The following is an 18,237-nucleotide window of genomic DNA, read 5'->3' as shown; positions in this document are numbered from 1 at the left end:
GTGGGTGCATATGTGGAGGGGTTGGGGTGTAAGGGAGGGTGGGGGGATGTGGGGACCCCCCCTACATACTGCCCCATGAAGCCCAGCCCCCACAAGCAGTGCCAGCACCAGCAGGCGACGGGCCCTCAAGGTGCTCATGGTCTGTACAGGTGTCACTGTTTGACAGCATTTGGCTCCAGCCAGTTCCAGGACCTGCATGTGGCAACAAGGGGTGTACCCAGGCTGGCCCACCTCTATTGTGTCGGGCTTATGTGCAGCTCCTGGGACTCGTGCATCACCGGGAGAAGACCTGCTTGATGGAGATGGCTGCCTTCCCCCCTCCCTGCTGCCACATGCACCTCCCAGGACTCCACCAGAAGTGGCAGGGAGCCCCACTCCCTGCTTCCTGGTAGAGTCCTGGGAGGTGCACACGGCAGCAGGGAGCAGGGAAGGCAAGCTGGCGCCATTGCATGGGGCTTCCCCCTGGTGGTGCGGAAGTCCCAGGAGCTGCACATGAGCCCCACGCAATAAAAGGTCTGGCTCTACTCCTTGCCACGACATGCAGCTCCCAAAATGGGTTGGAGCCACACGCTGCCGGGCAGCTGTGCCTGCACGGGCCACAAGCACCCAAGGGCCTACCACTTGCTGCTGCCAGCAGCCAGGGCTGTGCACCATAGAGGGAGGTATGTGGGGGTGTCCCCCCATACCTACACACCCACCCACTGACCACCTGAGCTCTGCACTCCCACTACCCTGTTAGGCATGGAGTCCAGGTTCCAAGCTCCTGCTATCCCCATCCCCATGCTCAGTGCTCCCACCCAGCTGCAGCTTCTCTACCTGGTGCCCAGAGTGAGCATTGCAGCAGGGACACAAGGAAAAACCATTGGAGGCTAGGGAAACCAAGCAGATCCCCTGGCGGCAGCAGCAGCAGTGGCCCCACACAGAAGCTCAGCATGCTGGCCAGGGCTGGGGTCCATCCATGCATGAGAGTGGGAGCAAAGTGCACAGGCTGGGTTGAGTACAATTAATTGGTGGGTGACCACAGGCTGGATGAAATTGCCTGACAGGCCAGATCAGTCCACAGGCCATATTTTGCCTGCTCCTGCTCTAGACAGAGCCATAAACTCTCATAAAGGTGGTCAGACAATTCCTGTCCTACAGGCACTTGTTGTAAAATAGCCAATATTGCCCCCATGTTTGGTTTGGAAAGACTCCCTTCGCACATGGCAAGATACATTGTAAGGTGCTGCGGTGTATAAATGAGTCTGCCAAGCAGTTATACTGTTAGTTAGACATCGGGCACGTCTCCAGATGCTCTTTAATGCACAGTAGACTGTTTTACTGCACATTAAAGCATTGCGTAAAAACTATGACATTATGGTAATGCAAAATAAAATAGTCTACTGCACATTAAGCATCACTAAAAAAGCATACAAAAATGCTACTGCACAGTGCAGCCTAATGCACATTAATTTAGTACCTCATTGCAGGTACTAAATTTAATGCACATTTGTGTACATACTTTAGTCCTTCGCGGGCGAAGACAACTGCATCCAGTGGGGGGAGGGGAGGAAAGAAGAGAGAAAAGTGCGAAAGAAAAAGGGAAGGAGAAAAGAGAAAAGGAGAAAGAAGGAAAAGGAGAAAAAAGGGAAGAGAACGAAGGGGGGTGGAGGCTAGGTGACTTACAAGACCAATCTTTGCTTTGAACAGTCTGCTGCAGCAGAGGCTGGAGAGTGATGAGGATTGGTGTTGTGGTTTGTCTTACGGTATCCTTGTCCACACTTGCCGCTGTTCTATGAACCATCAATATGCCTGACTTGCCCACTTGCCCCGTCTTTGATATTGTTATTATTATTAATATTAATTTTAGATATTATTAGTCGGGAAGGTTATTCTCTGTTAGTTCATTCTTATACCCTTTTTATGTGACTCACACACAATATGCATATATCATCCAATCTGCTCATCCATATATACACCCGACCTTGAAGTTAGATATCCAGCCACAGTCTGGTTAAGATCGTTCACTTTTCTTTATTTTTCCTTTTACAAATTCATACAGGTCTCACACACTGTCAGACAGAAGATGTTAATTGCATCTTTTTCTAATGTCACTTACAGTATTAACTTTTTAACTCTTTTGTCACACACAATGTCTTTAACCTTCAATAGCCAACATGAATTAATTGAACTTAGTATTCATGAACAGACTCTACCTACAAATCTTCTCTCCTTTCTTTTATTTCATCAATTTCTTTCCATGTTAAGAGAGATCTTATATCTTCAGATCCCTCTACATGAAATTCTTTTACCTTTAGTAGTACTGGGGTCCACAGTCAGCCTTATCTTTAGCTGATAGTTCTGAATCCTCTTGGAGAGTCAACCAAAACAGTCTCTAACATAGAAGGAGAGTTTTAACAAAAATCCCCTTTTTTCATTTCCTTACAATTACAGATGTATGTCCCACACCTCTCGGATTTTCTCTGGGGATCTGCCCCTTGCTCCATTCTCTCTAGGCACAACTGGGAGCACAATCAGTTTCTCTCCTCCAGGCACAATTGGGGCGTAATCAGTTCTGCTACAGATCCTCTGGGGAATCCTCCTTTGTTCCCCTTTTTTCTCTTTTTTCTTCCTTCCCCGCTGTCGGACCTCATGTCCCGCCACTCTGCTCCGCTCTCAGAGTTTCTGTCCTTATAAGACAGTGGCTCCAGAAGCAGCGCTCTCCGTTTTCTCCCATCGCAGCCATGCTCGCTCCTCCACAACTGGATACAGGAGGTTTTTGTTTTCCTAGCCACGTGTTTCTTTATTGCTTTTGGTGTGCATTGCTGTTCAAAGGCCAATGCTCCATTCTGGATTTGGGACCTCCAGGATGGATAGTCGTGAGCAATTTGCTCCCATGACTCTGGGTCAATGCTGAAACTCTTTAAGGCCACCTTTAGGGCATCCTTGTACTGCTTCTTTGGTGTACCGCAAAAGTGTACTCCATTTGACAGTTCTCCATAGAAAACTTTCTTTGGCAGGTGAGTGTCAGGCATTCTTGAGAGGTGGCCAGCCCATCTTAGCTGTGCAGTATCAACAGGGTGTAAATGTGGGGGAGAGTTGATCTTCCAATCATTTATAAAATCTGCACATTTGTAAAAGCTCATTAGTGCATGTGTAGATGCATCCACTGAGATGGAAAGTGGAGTGCTGAAGGATTTTACATTGTGTTCAGTGAGTGTACCTGCCTAGTCAAGATATAACTTCATCCAGTACTTCTGTTTCAGAATGAGAATCACCCAGACAACCCTAAAACTAGGGAGAGAATGCATTCAAATGTTGCTGGACCTCTACTGAGATAAATCTGTCCTGCTGTTTCTTGGAGTCATGATTCATATTAAACAAAAATGCTTTGTTATCCAGGTAAAATAAGCAGTATGTTTCACTAGTGTCTGAAAGCAATAGTGTAGTTCGCAGCCTCTACTTCTGTCACAAATACCTCTCTCACATGTCAAACTCAAAAACGTGTTGAAACAGGGCTGTAGTAACTACTTAGTCAACTTGATTTGAAAAAGAAAAATAATTCTTGTTTACTCTTCACAAATGCCTAAGATTGATTTATGGACACAACTCGTTTAATAAGATTGTTTGCTGAAACATTGCCACTCGTAGTTTTCCTGTTCTGCTACAAAGTTCCTCTTAGCAGCTAATCCTTGAACCTCCAAAAGACAGTAGTAATATTTTTATGAAACCATTTCTGGCAGTGTGAAGTGTAACTCATCTATCAGCTAAAGGAATTGTACTTTTGGTTAACAAACTCCACGTTGGTATATCAAGTTAAAATGAAAGTAGAAGGTGGAACATGAGGATCTACAAGAAGATTAGGATTTCAGTGCCCAGCTCCTGTGCTAGCTGTAACGGAAAAAACACAATTTTAAGCAATGGGATAAAAGGAAAATATTTATACAATGGGATGCAAATCCAACCTGATTTTTTTTCCTGGCTGGCTGTGATTCATATGCTGATACTAGTTTGGGACATCTAAAATGAAAATCCAGATGTTAGCTAGATAATGATAGTAATCTCTGTACCATATGTGAAGAATGGTTCTTGCATAACTTTGAGGGTGGGAGGGAAGCAAACAGTGAGAGAGATTTATACCAAAAAAAAAGAAATTCTGGTCAAAGTAGCGATGCAGATATTGTTAATGTTTTGTTGCATTTTGTTCTTTATATACTGTTTAAGGCATTTGTTGTCTGCCTTTAATTTCACAAACTCTATTTGTTCTTAGTTGCTGCACTGTAGTATTTCTAGTTTGAGTATAGAGGATCATTACGCCTTTAACGGTGAATTTTCTTTCTCCATAATTTCGCCAACACTTAGGCTTGCACAGAGTTTCACACTTACTTTTTTTAGTTTTGAATAGCTCTGTTAGCATCTGAGAGTCATTAAGTTGTGGAACAGATTAACTGGAGAGGTAGTAGAGTCACTGTCATTGGAAGTTTTTAAATACTTAAACAAATGTTAGATAAACACTTATCTGGACTGGTTGAAACAGAAATCACTTGGCCTTGAGCCAGGGGTTGAACTAGATCAGGGATAGGATACCCCCAGCATAGGTGCCAGAGTGTAGCATGCAAGCATATTTTGAATGGTGCTTTGATTGAGATATTCATGGGATCTCAAAGGTGTTAAGACTTAGATTTCATCAAAAGTTACTGGGAACTTGGTGTATAAATTCCTGAGAGAGAGGCAAGGATCTCTTAGGGTGTGTGATAGCTTCACTGATCATCAAAGGCAATCTGCCTGTTCTTCCCTAGTTACCTGGGGGACATAGCCTGCTGTCATAATCCCCCTTTCCGTGGGTTTCCCTCCTTTTTCTCCTGCCACACCTTGGTCTTTTCTTTAGGTTTGGGAGGCAGGTGGCAGGGTTGGGGATTGCCCTTGTTGGATGTTGCTCATCAGGTTTTCTCTCTCAGCCTCCTTCACCTTAGTCCTGGGATGGGCATCCCACGCTGCTACTCTTCCTCTTCTCTCCTCAGCAACTGGCCTTTTACACAGGAGCCAAGCTTGGCTGGGCATTCCCTGTACATGTAGCTCTTCATTCTCAGGATGGAGCCACTACTTTGTAGTCCACAAGTTCCATTCCCATAACCAGGACCTCAGCCCCTTTTGCTACCCTTCAGGGGCAGTTGGGTTCCCTATCCACACCTCTGCCTCAACCTCTTCTAGGACCTCCTTCCTCCCCTCACAGTCCTGCCACAGACCACCAGAGTAGTCTCCAAAAATATCTGAACCAAAAAAATGATGTAAGTGCCCACTTAACAAAAAACAATCTTCTGCCTTCAATATGGTGGGGGGAAAAATAAAAGAAAAAGGATCCACAAAATCATATCCTGTCTAATTAGTCTCTATCTCTTAATTCAAAATTTCCCTAACAAGCTGCTTTCCCTCCACCCCCTTTTTTTTTTGTCTCTTTCAAATTGCTGGCAGCTGAGCTGTTCAGTTCCCATGTCAGGAACTCCTTCTTGCTAGTCTGCATACCACTTTCCCTGGACACTAACTCTGGTCCCACTTGAAAACTGACCTCCCCTCCAGGTCCTCCAGCAGAGGGTTAAGTAGCCAGGTAACTCTCCCCAGCCCACTGCCTGACCCCTGTGAAGGAGCTGTTAATTCCTTAATTGGTGAGTCACTGTTTCCTCTGTAAGAATATAGCTCTCTATATTCCCGCCTTGGGGTTCCCTTCTGTTTAACCCCTATGGCCTCAGTCCCTCTGTTTCTCTTTCTCCCTTGTCTAGTAACAGGGTGGGATAATGTTAGACAAGCTTTTGAATGCAAGACATTCTTCCTTGTCTTACTTTATCCCAAGTACATAGTCCAATAAAAGATATCACCCCAAGAAATCACTGCCGTTCACATAATTTCTTGACTATCGCAGATACAAACAACATTACTCTTACACTGCTGTGAATTCTTAAGAAGCCTTTAAACAGCCCAGCCTTGATCTTGTTTCTTTGTTCTTACTGGTGGGCCAAATTACTTCAAAAGGACCACATTTGGGATGATCTGCTTGCTAATGAGCAAGGATCCTGGTTTTCTCTGTTTAAACAGTGCCATAGCAAGGAAGGCACTGAAGCAAAGGGGTGCCAACAGGTACCGCCCAGCCAGAGCAGGGTGCAGGATGGAACCGTGAACAGCTCATTGGGGGATGTGGGGACTGGGGAAGTGTGGCTTCCGCTGCTGTGTGCACTCCCAGGCAAGCCTGGGGGGTGTGCCCCCTGAATCTGTGCATGGGGCGAAGGTGGACTGCGCTGCAGACTCTGCCTCAGGTGCCAGACTTTGTTGCTACAGCCCCTTCCCCCCCCCCACCGCCTTGTCGCACTGAGAAGCCATGATATGCTGGTGCCTTGCCCATGCCATTAACCCTCACTTTGACCCACAGCCCCTGGCCCTGCCACTGCCCCTCACTCTCAACCTACAGCTCTGCGTCCCCCCAGCCCTTTTGATGCCCCTCACTCATGACCCGCAGTCTCCTGCCCCCCGCCCCCCCCAGCCCTGCCGGAGGGGCCCCCAGCTGCCAGAGCTATGGGACCAGGACCAGGGCAGGCAGCCTCCCTCTTCCCCCCAGCAATGCCCAAGCCCTGGCTGCTGCCCACAGAAGGGAGGCAGCGGCCGCTGCAGCTGCAGCAGAGTGCCGAGTCCAGCTCCCCGCATCCCTATGGGTGGCACAGCCAAAGTGGAGCCCATGGAGGCAGTAAGATTGCAGGCTGCCTGCTGTAGTCTCCCTATCCTGCAGCCCCTCCTGTTGCCCTCTAGACAAGCTGCCTGTGACTGTCCTGCTCCCCCAACTGGGTCCCACAGCCGTGCATTCTTGCCCTGGCCCCAGTCCCCACACAGCACTGTGGCTGGGCAGTGCCCCCAGCTCCAGCCCAGCCCCACTCCCTCCCTCAAAGTGGGGGCCTCAGTGTGCCCTCTGCCTCTCCCCCAACCATAGACTTACCTGCAGGAAGCTGCAAGAACTGTTTTTTGCTCTCCGTGCTGCCACATGCATGTGTGTGTATATACATGTACATGACACCCCCTGCCAGATTGCCCTACTCCTGCCTCCCCCCAGCCCCAAGCAGCCCCTTGCAGGCTGTAACTCTGCCAACCTGCAAGGGGAAATCTCCTGTTTCCCACGTTTTTCTTTAAAGGAGAAAATCAACATTTTTTCCATGATGAATGGAAAACCCAGATCCCTACTCATGAGAGGAGGGGTTTTTGTTCTGATTCTATACATGGTCTCAGTGCTTCAGACACTTGAATGCAAGCATCAGTTCAAGTACCTGTTTGATTTCCACACGAGTACCCATGAGCTTAGTTTGCAGTGGGCGTAAATTATTTGTAGGATCATGGCCTAAATCAGAAAGTTTTCCCATATTATGCCAGCCCACCCAGCCTGATCACTATGGCCAAATTTACCCTTTATGTAAATAGCAACCTTTATATGACCCAGCTCCATCTTCCCTTTGAGATATCTTGATGTGTTTTTACAGAACCTCAGCCTGTTGTGCAGTATTTATCCCTTGTGGTCTCGTTTTTCATTAGACCCTGAGCAAGTCTGAAGACTTTCAGTCTGCTGTTTTCAAGCTGGCTGGTACTCCAATCATTGCGGATGTTTATTACATTGTGGGAGGGACTGTGCCCAAAGAAGGTGTGGTCATAACAAGAAATAGGGAGGGTCCAGCAGACATCTGGCCTCTTGATCCCCTAGATGGAGGGTAAGTAGAAACAAATACTGCTCTCTTCCTCTCTTCTGAGCTGCAGTCGGGACTTGCAGAAGAGTATTCAAAACACCAAAGACCCAGGTGGAGGAGTATTTTGCATCTCTGAACAACAACTTAGCAAACAAGTCTTTTGGTGCATAATAAGAATCCATCTCTCCTGTTCTCTAAGTGCTAGTTCTTCAGGTTTAACAGAAGTGAAAAGCATTTAACTCCCTTTTCATCACTAAGAGAGAGAACTCCAAACTCTGATTCATATGAAGCAGAACTGATGAACAAGATTGGGCTGTTGCTACATAAGGTATGCCTAAAATGCAGACCACATGGTGTAGAGATGTATGAGCTAGCTTTAAATGAGCTAGTATGGATACTAGTTTCAGTCTGCCTCCATGCTGATGTGATTTGGCTGCTTCAGATATCTCCCCACTGCAGTGTAGTATTCACTATACACATACCTGGTACATACTGCACATTCACTTCAATGCGCATAAGCCTATTTTAATGTGCATTAAGATGTCACCAAAAAAACTGTGCTATTTAGTTAATGCACATTAAGGCAGGCTAATGCACATTTTCTTTGTACCTCAGGATGTCTGCACATGACTCAGGGAGGCTGATCCGACGTGCTGCAATTACAACATATTGTAGCAGACTGGAGTGTGGCAATTACCATGCTCCATCCAGCCTCCGCATCTTGTGTAACAGCATCCCAGCACTTCAAAATGATGGCAGGGGCACTTTAACTAAAGTTTGTTCGACAAGCTATAGATAAAGTACCCCCAGCACCATTTTAAAGCATGGGGACACTGATACACAAGATGCTCTGGGCACTTTAATTAGAGTGGCTCTTGACTTCAATTAAAGTGTCCTCCACTCCCCAAGCACATATAAAAATGTCCTCACAGTGGAGGTACTAGATTTAATGCACATTAACTGAAGCACATTAATGCATGTGTAGACATACCCACTGTACACTAACTCCATTTTTAAGGGCCTGGTCCTGCTCCCCTCACAGTCAGTCGTTTTTTTGTCATTGACTATAATGAGAGTTGGGCTGAACCCTTTTTTCCCCAACCTTCTTAATAATCCACAGACCGTAGTTTCCAGCAAAGGCTTTCATATGTGTTATCTTTGGCTTTGCTATAGGCACGTGAGCTGGGAGACTTTTGAAAGAAACTTTTTTAAGTTCATAGATACATAAATCCTGTGTTGTGTCCACTTTTGTTAGCCGTGGATAGAATCAGCTGAAACTGCTCTTGCTTATCTTTTGTGTGCTTCTTACATAGGTGGTTCCACGTGGAGACAAACTATGACCACTGGACTAGCCCTCCTCCTTTTGATGATCGAAGGTAGGTTTAATTAGGAGCTGTACCTGGCCTTGGCCCCCTGAGCTATGAGTGGCTTCATATGCTGAGTGTGCAGCTACTCCAATTTCGGTGGTGTTGCTCAGAAGAAATAAGACCAGTGAAGGAGCAAAACTAAGAGATTCTAAAGGGATCCCTGTCCAGAGCCTTTTGGCTGGAAGCCCAGTGCATCATGTGATATCAGAAGGAAACTGGTGGCAAGGAAGCAAGCTTGAACTTCAGAGTGACTGGGGAGGACTTTCTAACAGAAAAGCAACAAAAACAACAAAATGTTGCTTTGGCCAGCCTACCAGTTCATCTGGCTATTTTATGCAAGATGGGAAAAAAGAACTGGTAGATTTAGCGCAATTTTATCCCCAGCCTATGTTAATGCCTCTCTCATACGACAGCATTTGCTTGTCAAATGACATTTTGTTCTTTTCCTGCAGAACTCCAGCCATCAGAGCACTTAATGCCACTGGGCAACATAATATTAATTTTGATACCCTCTTTCAGGTATTTCCTTTAAATCCTGCATCCTACTGTCTGGGCTTGAACTCAAAGTTTGTTGCTTTGCAAATCTGTTAGAACGTTGTTTCAGAAATGTAATTGCCTTTTTAGCTGGAAGTTGAGAGAAGACAAAAGCAGAGCATTATGATGGAGATTAGTGAGTAAATGGCTCTCACTGGAGGCTTTCTATGATCATTATAAAGTTTGCATGAACCAGGAGCCAAAGTGTGCTGCTAGTTCATTGTGTGACTTTGGGCAAGTAACATGAGCCCCATTTTCCAAATACCCATTAATTCTGGGTGACTCAGGTTTTGGGTTCTTAAGCTGAGACATCAGAGACCCCTTTTCAGTTCCCATTAACCTGTTGACAAAGTGAATGTTCAGCTTTTCAGAAAAGTAGGTTCAGAGTGAACATTTTAGACTAGCGAATGTCTGAAAACTTTACCTTTAATATTTGTACATTTAGCTCTTTTTTTGCAATAATCCAGGAGCAGTGGGAGATGAGAATTGTAAATGTTGAATCATTATGGGCTTTGGCAATGAAGTGGACAAATAATGGTTTTATTTTTTGGCAGATGTGTTAGCATATAGTTTCTTATTATAAAAACCAAAACTAACTTTAATGATGAACTGAAAATTGGCATGCCCTTCACATTTGGACAAGTTCATATATCATGTAAAATGGGTACAAATGAATAGGAAAAAATACCATATCAGTGTGTTTTAAATCTTTTGGTTTCAGGGGGGACCATTGGCAAAAAACTTTATTTGCTAAAAAGATACTTTATAGCAATTTATATGTTAGAGGTATTAAAACTGTGGTTTGAGTTATGACATTTAGCACTTACATGGCATTTAGATCCAAGATTTTAGTTTAATCTTTAGTTTTTGTGCATTAGCGGTAAAGGATTTTGGAAATGTGTGATGCCATACTATCCAAGGGACACATTTCCAAACTAAAGTCCTCTCATTCAGAGTGGATTCCCAATGATTATACAGACCAGAATTACAGGCCTTGATACAGGACCTGTATCTAGAGAGGAGCCCCCTTCCTTCTAGGATTCTGTGAACAGAGGCCATGTCTGCATGAGATGCTGACTGGCAGTAACCCAAGTTACTGCACAGTAGCACCAATGAATAGCATTTTTGTGGCACTTTCCACTACTGTGCAGAAGTCTTGGGCTACTGCATAGTCAACCTCTTGTGTAGAGAAGTGGCCAGATGTCCTTAAATGAGGGACTTCGGAATAATACAATTGCATTCTGATGTCTGAATGAAGGGCTTACAAGGAACAGAGATGGCTGGCCTCTGCATAATTTCTTAGGTATGAGCCTAGTTATTTAAAAATTAAACATATTTGGAGAGTGGGGATGGTAGCTGAGGTCTGCTGTTAAATTCAGGAATTATGCAAAATTGTGCATTAGAAGAATAGGGCAATTTTTGGTTTTGTGGGTTTTGTTTTAAATAACTTAATCCTTGTGCTCTATCTGCTCTATCTAAAGCGCCTTTTACAAACTTTTAACCATCAGAATGACAGGTTTTTCCATGTTCTTGTACAGGTATTATCAGTGAAGCCAGTCTTAAATAAGTAAGTATTGTGCTTAGAAACATAGCCCACTACTCATGGCCATGCCTCAACCAATCAAGTGCTTCAGAAGATTTTCATTTAAATCTGACTGAATATGCTCAATATTCCATGATTAGCAAATTGCCCATCAAAAGTGATGGGGGGAGGGGGGCCAGCAGGGACAGAGCCCTGTGTCCAGCCCTGCACCGCCCCCCCGCTGCTTTGAGTCCAGACACGCTCCCCCCCACTCCTGCTTCCGATCCAACCCTGCTCTACCCCCCTCACTCCCCTGCTTTGGGTCCAACCTTGTTGCCCCCTCCCCCCTGCTTTGGATCCAACCCCACCCCACCTCCTGGTTCAGGTCTGACCCCGCTCCCCTCCCTTCCCCTCGCTCCTCCCTCCCGGCTTCGGATCCATCCTGCCCCCTCACCCCCGCTTTGGGTCTTAACCTGCTCCCCCTCCTCCCCTCCCCGCTTCAGGTCCAACCCCACTACGACAGAGGGGCTCCCGCTTTTCCTCATTGGGCCCCACCGCTTTTAAAGTGCTCTACCTGATTTTTTTTTTTTTGCCTCTGTAAAGGTGGGGCGCAGGGAGCCACTGCACCAGAAGCTGCAAGAGGAGGTGGCACTGGTGGAGGGGCTCCCATTTAAATTCAGAGGACCCCGCACACGGCCACCCAGCCCACGCAGCCAATCGCTGCATGCACAGTTGGGCAAAATCATTACAGACAGACAGACAGACGCACAGACACACAGTCAGACAGACTAAGCCTTTTATTGTATTAGAATCTTCCCCAGTCAAACACTGTTCATGTGCATGTTGCTTTTCTACATCAGGAGTCGCCTAAGTGCCTGTGTCCCCTGTCTGCTTCTCATTGAGGAATGATAAAACCCTGTGTTGCTGGTCTCAGATCTTCTCTGCTTGGAGTCCAGACTTCCAGAGCAGTGAAGCCATTAATAATTAGATGAGCCAGTTTTTCTAAATGACTTCTCACTCCCAGAGACAAATAGTAAATGGGGGCCAGAGCTATTATCTCTCCAGTACAAAATGCCTTCTCTTACTAATTGCCATTCTGCAGCGTTTTAAAAAATCTGCATGTTTGCAGATCTCCTTATCATGTTATATTTTTATTTTCAGCTTAGTGTCTCCACAGTATCATCCAGTCACACTTAGAGCTTTGGAATTAGTTTCTCAGAGATAACAATTGTGTTTATTTACCCATGAATTGTAAATGTGATTACACCATTCCTACCATGCTTGAGTGCTGTCCTTTTCACCAGTGAGATCCATATTAATATTCCATTACCTTGATTAAGATAAATAGTGTCATTTAGGGGCAAATTCTTTGCTGGAATAGACAAGATTCAGTGGGGCTAGACCAGTTTACACCCATAGGTGTAAGTTTTATCAGGCTCTCTTCCTGATGTTTCAATATGCTGTACTTTCTGTTGTTCTGGCTCATATATGTAAGAGGTATGTTTGTAGTAAGTTCATAGACATTAGGGCTGAAAGGGACCTCGTAAGATCATTGGGTGCAGTCCCATAAGATTGAGTCTTTACTCTTCTGTTCACACAAAAACCTCTTTTTTGGCTTGAGATGCTATTTTGCCCACACTGTCTGTTTTCTCTTTCACCCTAGTTACACAATATATACCACAGTCATGAGTGCTGCATTCCCAGACAAGTACACAACTTGGATCAGAACGCCGGTATGTTAAACAAAGGTGTCTAACAACTATTTGTATTTAAGTAGAAGAGGCAGCATTTCTCAGTCCATGGGTTGGAATCCAAAAGTGGGTCATAAGAATATATAAAAGGGTTGCAAACAAACTTTTAAAAATATATCATAGTTTGCATACATTTTTTAAAAAAATGTTTGGTGCTTGTGCTTCCCCGTTTGTTAACACTGTGCATACTAATAAACAGCATATCAATCTGGGCAGCCTGGCATGGGCAGAAGCCACCTCCACAGACCAGGGGGCAGGGCAGAGTGGGAAGGCAAGACTTGTTACTTTAGCTGCCACCATTAGGACCCCCATGCCAGCTGTGCTGCCAGCAGTGCAAGGAGTAATGGACTGGGGAGTGAGGGGGCTATGCTGCCCTCACCACTTCCTGCCTCCAGTCACTCATGCATTGGGCTGTACCTCTGCCCCGCTGCCGTGGCCCAGCTTCCACTGCCACTCCCGTCAGGCCATGACTCAACCCTGGAGGGGAGGTGGGGTGGCAGTGAATGGTGTCAGCGTGAAAGCTATGAGTAGAGCTGTGGCTCAGTACATGACTGGCTGGAGGCAGGAGTAGGTGAGAGCAGCACAGTCCCCTCTACCCCCCATCTGTTACTCCTCGTGCTGCTGCTGATGTGGGTAGCAGCAGCAGCAGCAACAAGTCTTGCCACCCTGTTCCACCTTCCCATGTTAGGTCCCTCCTGCTGGGTTGCAGAGGCAGCTCCTGCCTGTGCCAATCTGGCTAGGCTACAACCCCGTGCCCGCTATGGGTGCGCAAATCCAGGGATGGCAGAGCCAGGGCTGTTTTCTACTTAAACTATTTACCTGGTTGGGAGTGTGCATGAATGTTTATAAGCAGATCCTGGTACAAAAAAAGTTGAGAACCACTGATCTAGTGGGCAAGAGCACTGGGAGGGGACTCAGGAGATCTGGATTCTGTTCCTGGCTCTGTCTTTGGCTTCCTGTGTGATTCTGAGCTAGTTACTTTCTGCTTCTTAATTTTCCCCACCTGTAAAACGGGGTAAATACCAGCTTCCTTTGTAAAGCCCCTTGAGAAGTGCACTGCCAGGAGTGACCAGGAATAACGGTCACAAGCTGGCAGAGGGCAGGTTCAGGCTAGATATCAGGAAGCACTACTTCACAGTCAGGGCGGCTAGGATCTGGAACCAACTTCCAAGAGAAGTGGTGCTGGCTCCTACCCTGGGGGTTTTTAAGAGGAGGTTGAATGAGCATCTTGCTAGGGTCATTTGACCCCAGTATTATTTCCTGCCATGGCAGGGGGTCGGACTAGATGATCTACTCAGGTCCCTTCCTACCCTAGAAACTATGAAACTATGGCAAAGAGCAGCTGGAGCTGTGCACACAGAGTCTGGGAGGCATGGCTTGGTCTTCAGTTTCTGGGGGGAGCTGGGTTCATGTTCTGGGGTCTCCTGTGCACGTGAGGTCCTGTCACAGCAGAGCTCTGAGGTGCCTGAGGAACAGTGCCAGCCCTTCCCTCGCCTCACAGTGTTTAGTGTTAAGAGAAGTACTGAGAACAAGTGTCGCATAAGAGTTAAAGTGGTGCTGGTTGTGCTTCCTGTCAGACTGATGGGAGGTGACATCAGATTTTGTGAAATCGTAAGTAATGTAACTGCACAGCGGTGAAGTGAATTGCAGGCCACAGAGACATTAAACTTTCCCTCAGCCCATGTTCATTATAACAGGAGCTGGACTCAGCCTACATAAATCCATTGACCTTGCTTACATTTTTAACCTTGATGCAGACCTTCCCATTGTAGAAGCCTCTCGCCCCTTAGGACCAATTGAACATCATCCTTCCCTTGGTTTATGCATTTAGGGCTTCTAGAAAAAAATTGAAGTACATGAACTCTCAAAATTTTTACAGCTGTGACCAACGCTGCATCTGCTGGTTCTAAATAAAAACCCAACCTCATTCTCCAAGGAGCAATTGAGTTCTGCAAACTCCGCAGATGTCATTGATTTTATTGATATATGGGTGTTCCTTCTTTCAAAGAAGTCAGTTTGAGCTTTGCCTTTCCCTGGCAGCAAAACCTGGCCTGTAAACTACTTTATTTTCTTTCTTTCTGAAGATTAGTTTTTCTTGATTGGGGGTCTATGTAACTTAAGTTTAATAAAAGACTTTTAGAAAAGATACTCTGGGTCACCCAAGTTACAGATATCCTGAGTGCTGTCTCACAATAAAGCCGCTTTGTGAAGCCAATGCATGTTCTGGCCTGTTGCTATCCAGTCGTTAAACATCGCATGGAGTCAAGGTCTTACACTATCCTGTCAGTAATTTTAAAATGTTTGCTCTATTTATTCTTCCATATATATCCAGCTAATTTATTTCTTGCTCTTCTTTTTAACAGACAAAAAAGAGGAAAACCTGATGTTATTCAAGACCAGTTTTTAGTTTTAAAATAAAGAAACGTAATGCACTGTATAAAATAATTACATAAACAGTGGAGGTAAAACTGACTTGTTCATTCTTTGTAGTGCTCTAAGATTCTTATTTTGTTAATCATCTGGAATTAAGGTTTTAATATATTTTTGATTGTGTCAGGTTTTTTTAGTACTTGTTTAAAACTGAGAGCTATTTTTTTTACCATTTCTGCAAAGAAGCATGCAATTTAAAGAAATATGTCAACAAATTCAGTAATAAAAGCCTCCATTTTTGCTTAGCTTAATAGCCCTGAAAATTTGAAATAAAAATATGTAGCAGGTTCTGTGAATCATGTATATTGTTGTTGTTTTCTCATGTTCACATTGTCTGATCCAAAACCGTAGTACAAGAATTAAGATTGGATCCTCTTTTTAGCATCCACCCTAAGTGAAATATGCTGAGTGCTGCAATGTCCATAGAGGGTTTGGAAGAGCGGCAAGAACCTTGCATTTATTTCTGCAGCATCGGTGTTTCATCTGTCCTGGAAGCTGCTGTTTGTCTATGGAACTATGTTAGGTTAGTGAATAGACCTCCATGATTCTTCCTCAAACACTCCCACAGCCTCCTTTATTTAAAGACCCTGTAGAGAAGGATTCTGCAACCCACAGGGATGCTTGAATCCTCAGTGCAGGTGCCTGCCTGTGTCTTCCCTCAGATTCTGGTTCTCCTGGGCACGTCTACACATGCATGCACACGTGTTTCCAGCAGCTCAAATAGCAGCAGCACAAATTTGTGCCAGAGATTTCTGCCTCAGCACAGGTACCTGAATATGCACTTTGGTGTGGAACAGTTTGTGCCGCTTGGGGCAAACTGACCCTACCCAGTTCCTCCTGGATCTTCAGCCAGGGACAGTGAGAGGCTGGGTCTAGCACCTGTGCTGGCCCCAGCAATATAAAAACCTGCCCTGGTGAGCAGCTCAGGGCTACTTGCTCCCAGGAGCTTCTGAGGTGACCCCCACATCACTCCTACCCCTTTCTTCCTTAGTTATCCGTCCCTAAAAAAATATATATATATATATATATATCAGTTGTATCTTTCAAACTTTGGCCTCATGCAGTGGGGCTATTAGTTAACTAGGTGGGCCTTAAGGCCCACAATCTCTGGAAGGTACAAATAGGAGCTTCTAAAGTCCAGCCACTTGGTATCTGGGGACACTACCCCTTGTGCCAGCTGGACTGCTGAAGTAGCCCTAACCTAGAGTGGCCCCTGCACCCTCTACCCAATGTAGCAGTCTGGAAGTGGGAGCTGCTGCCTGGCTGTGACCTGTTGCCACCTGCAACAGCATCCCCACTGTTGGACCCGTGGCTCCATGTCTGTGCTCCTGCCAGACCTGGACGAGCACTGCACAGGTGCCTGGGCTGTGGTATGTGCCACTGCAGCAGAGCCTCCTGCACCTCTGGGCCCACTGCCAGTGGGCTGTGGCTACACAGTTTGCCTTCAAGAGGAGCTGTTGTCATGTCTTCTGGTGCCCCTGCTCTGCCATCTGGGCAGCTATTGCTTAGAAGATATGCTTATTGCAGTGGCCTGCTTTGAACTATCAAAGCGTGTCCTCTTGGCTACAAATGGCCAAGAGGTCAGCCACCTCAACTGCCTTCCAGCTGAGTCCCCAGCGCTGGCCCTAGGCAGGTTCTTCTGCCTGGGTCTTTCCACTTGCCCCACCAGCAGAGATCCTGGTATTCCCTTTTTAAAAACTGCAAATTCTCTGATAAGAAACCCAAATTCTCTCATTAAAATACCTAAAATCTGTGTTCTTCCACTATTAAAACGAAATGCCACTATATAGAGAGAAATTTGTTGAGCAATGCTTTATTGATATTGTTTACAATTTTAAAGCATTTTGGAAGCCTACCAGTGCCTCACCATAATAAAATAAATTCTAAATATCTTTATACGTTGGCATTTACTTTTGGCTTTTTGTCATAGAAAAATCAGAGCTGCCCCTGCCCTTGCTTTGGACTCTCAACCCACAGCCCCCCACTGAATCCCCCTCACTCCTGACCTGCAGCCCCTGCCTGCCACCACCAGCTCCCTCCTGGACACAGATCTGTCCTAGAACCAGTATGTGAGTCCAGCTGCAGCTGTCCCACCTGCTGCTTTGTGCCTCTGAGAAGTGCTGGCCCTTGCTGTTCTGCTCCCTGCCCCATGCTGTGCCTGAGAAGCCTTCAGCTGGAGCTCAAGGACTGAGCTGGGTCCTTTCTTTCCAGGCCAGTTCCCCCTGCACAAGCCTGCTCTAAGCCTGGCCCTGGAGGCCTCTCCTCCCCAGAGCGCTCCACTACTCCCAACCCCCATCTCTCTCTCACTCTCATACTCACATACACACCCTGCTGCTACCTCCAGCTCATCATACCTCCCAAGTGGTTCCTGGGACCAGGAGCCCCCAACCCGCATATCCCAACAGTGGGGTGGGCATGAGGCAGGGCTGCAGTGTGGCAGTTGCCCCTGCAGCCACAGCCTCCACCAAAAGGTCTTGTCCCATCCTGTTCGGTGGCTGGGCACACAGGATGTGATGGGTGGGGTTTGTGGGGGAGGCATTATAGGTGGGTTTATAGGGCTTGGGAGTGAGGTTTGAGGTGGGGTATGGGGCTTGTGCAGGTGTTTGGGGGATGTGGAGTCTGGGGGTGGGGGGCCCTGGCTACCTGCCACCCAGCACCACCTATACTACATTGTGTGGGCCCACCCTGAATGGCTGAAACCTTTTTTTTTTTAAATGGTGACTGGGTGACAAAGGAGAATACAACTGCTATGAGTTTTTGGATCATTTATCTTTCATGCTATAATTTATAGCTAACTAGTACGAGTTGCAAATGCTTCTATAAACATCCAATACCAGTCTTTTAACATTCATAGATTCATAGATGCTAGGGTCGGAAGGGACCTCAATAGATCATCGAGTCCGACCCCCTGCATAAGCAGGAAAGAGTGCTGGGCCTAC

The 18,237-nt window shown here is 46.0% G+C and overlaps 1 protein-coding gene across 2 annotated transcripts in view; it reads left to right on the top strand.

Moving 5' to 3' along the window:
• The window catches only part of NAAA (N-acylethanolamine acid amidase), a 30,696-nt gene extending 15,097 nt beyond the window's left edge, over positions 1-15,599 (top strand). Inside the window, exons 6-11 of one of the 2 annotated variants that reach the window (XM_019534255.1) lie at positions 7,546-7,718; positions 9,008-9,070; positions 9,514-9,580; positions 11,134-11,162; positions 12,781-12,850; positions 15,232-15,599. In XM_019534255.1, the coding sequence (XP_019389800.1) occupies positions 7,546-7,718; positions 9,008-9,070; positions 9,514-9,580; positions 11,134-11,162; positions 12,781-12,850; positions 15,232-15,252 (423 nt within the window). In that variant the 3' untranslated portion in view covers positions 15,253-15,599. Of the gene's footprint in view, positions 1-7,545; positions 7,719-9,007; positions 9,071-9,513; positions 9,581-11,133; positions 11,163-12,780; positions 12,852-15,231 lie in introns of those variants that run through there. The other variant, XM_019534256.1, reaches the window with a different exon arrangement.
• The last annotated feature ends 2,638 nt before the right edge of the window (positions 15,600-18,237 follow it).

Source organism: Crocodylus porosus, unplaced genomic scaffold (assembly GCF_001723895.1).
Source record: "Crocodylus porosus isolate Cpor-Errol unplaced genomic scaffold, CroPor_comp1, whole genome shotgun sequence".
NCBI classification, from domain to species: Eukaryota; Metazoa; Chordata; order Crocodylia; family Crocodylidae; genus Crocodylus; species Crocodylus porosus.
Note: the sequence above shows the minus strand (reverse complement) of the source record. Positions and strands in the feature narration are given on the sequence as shown.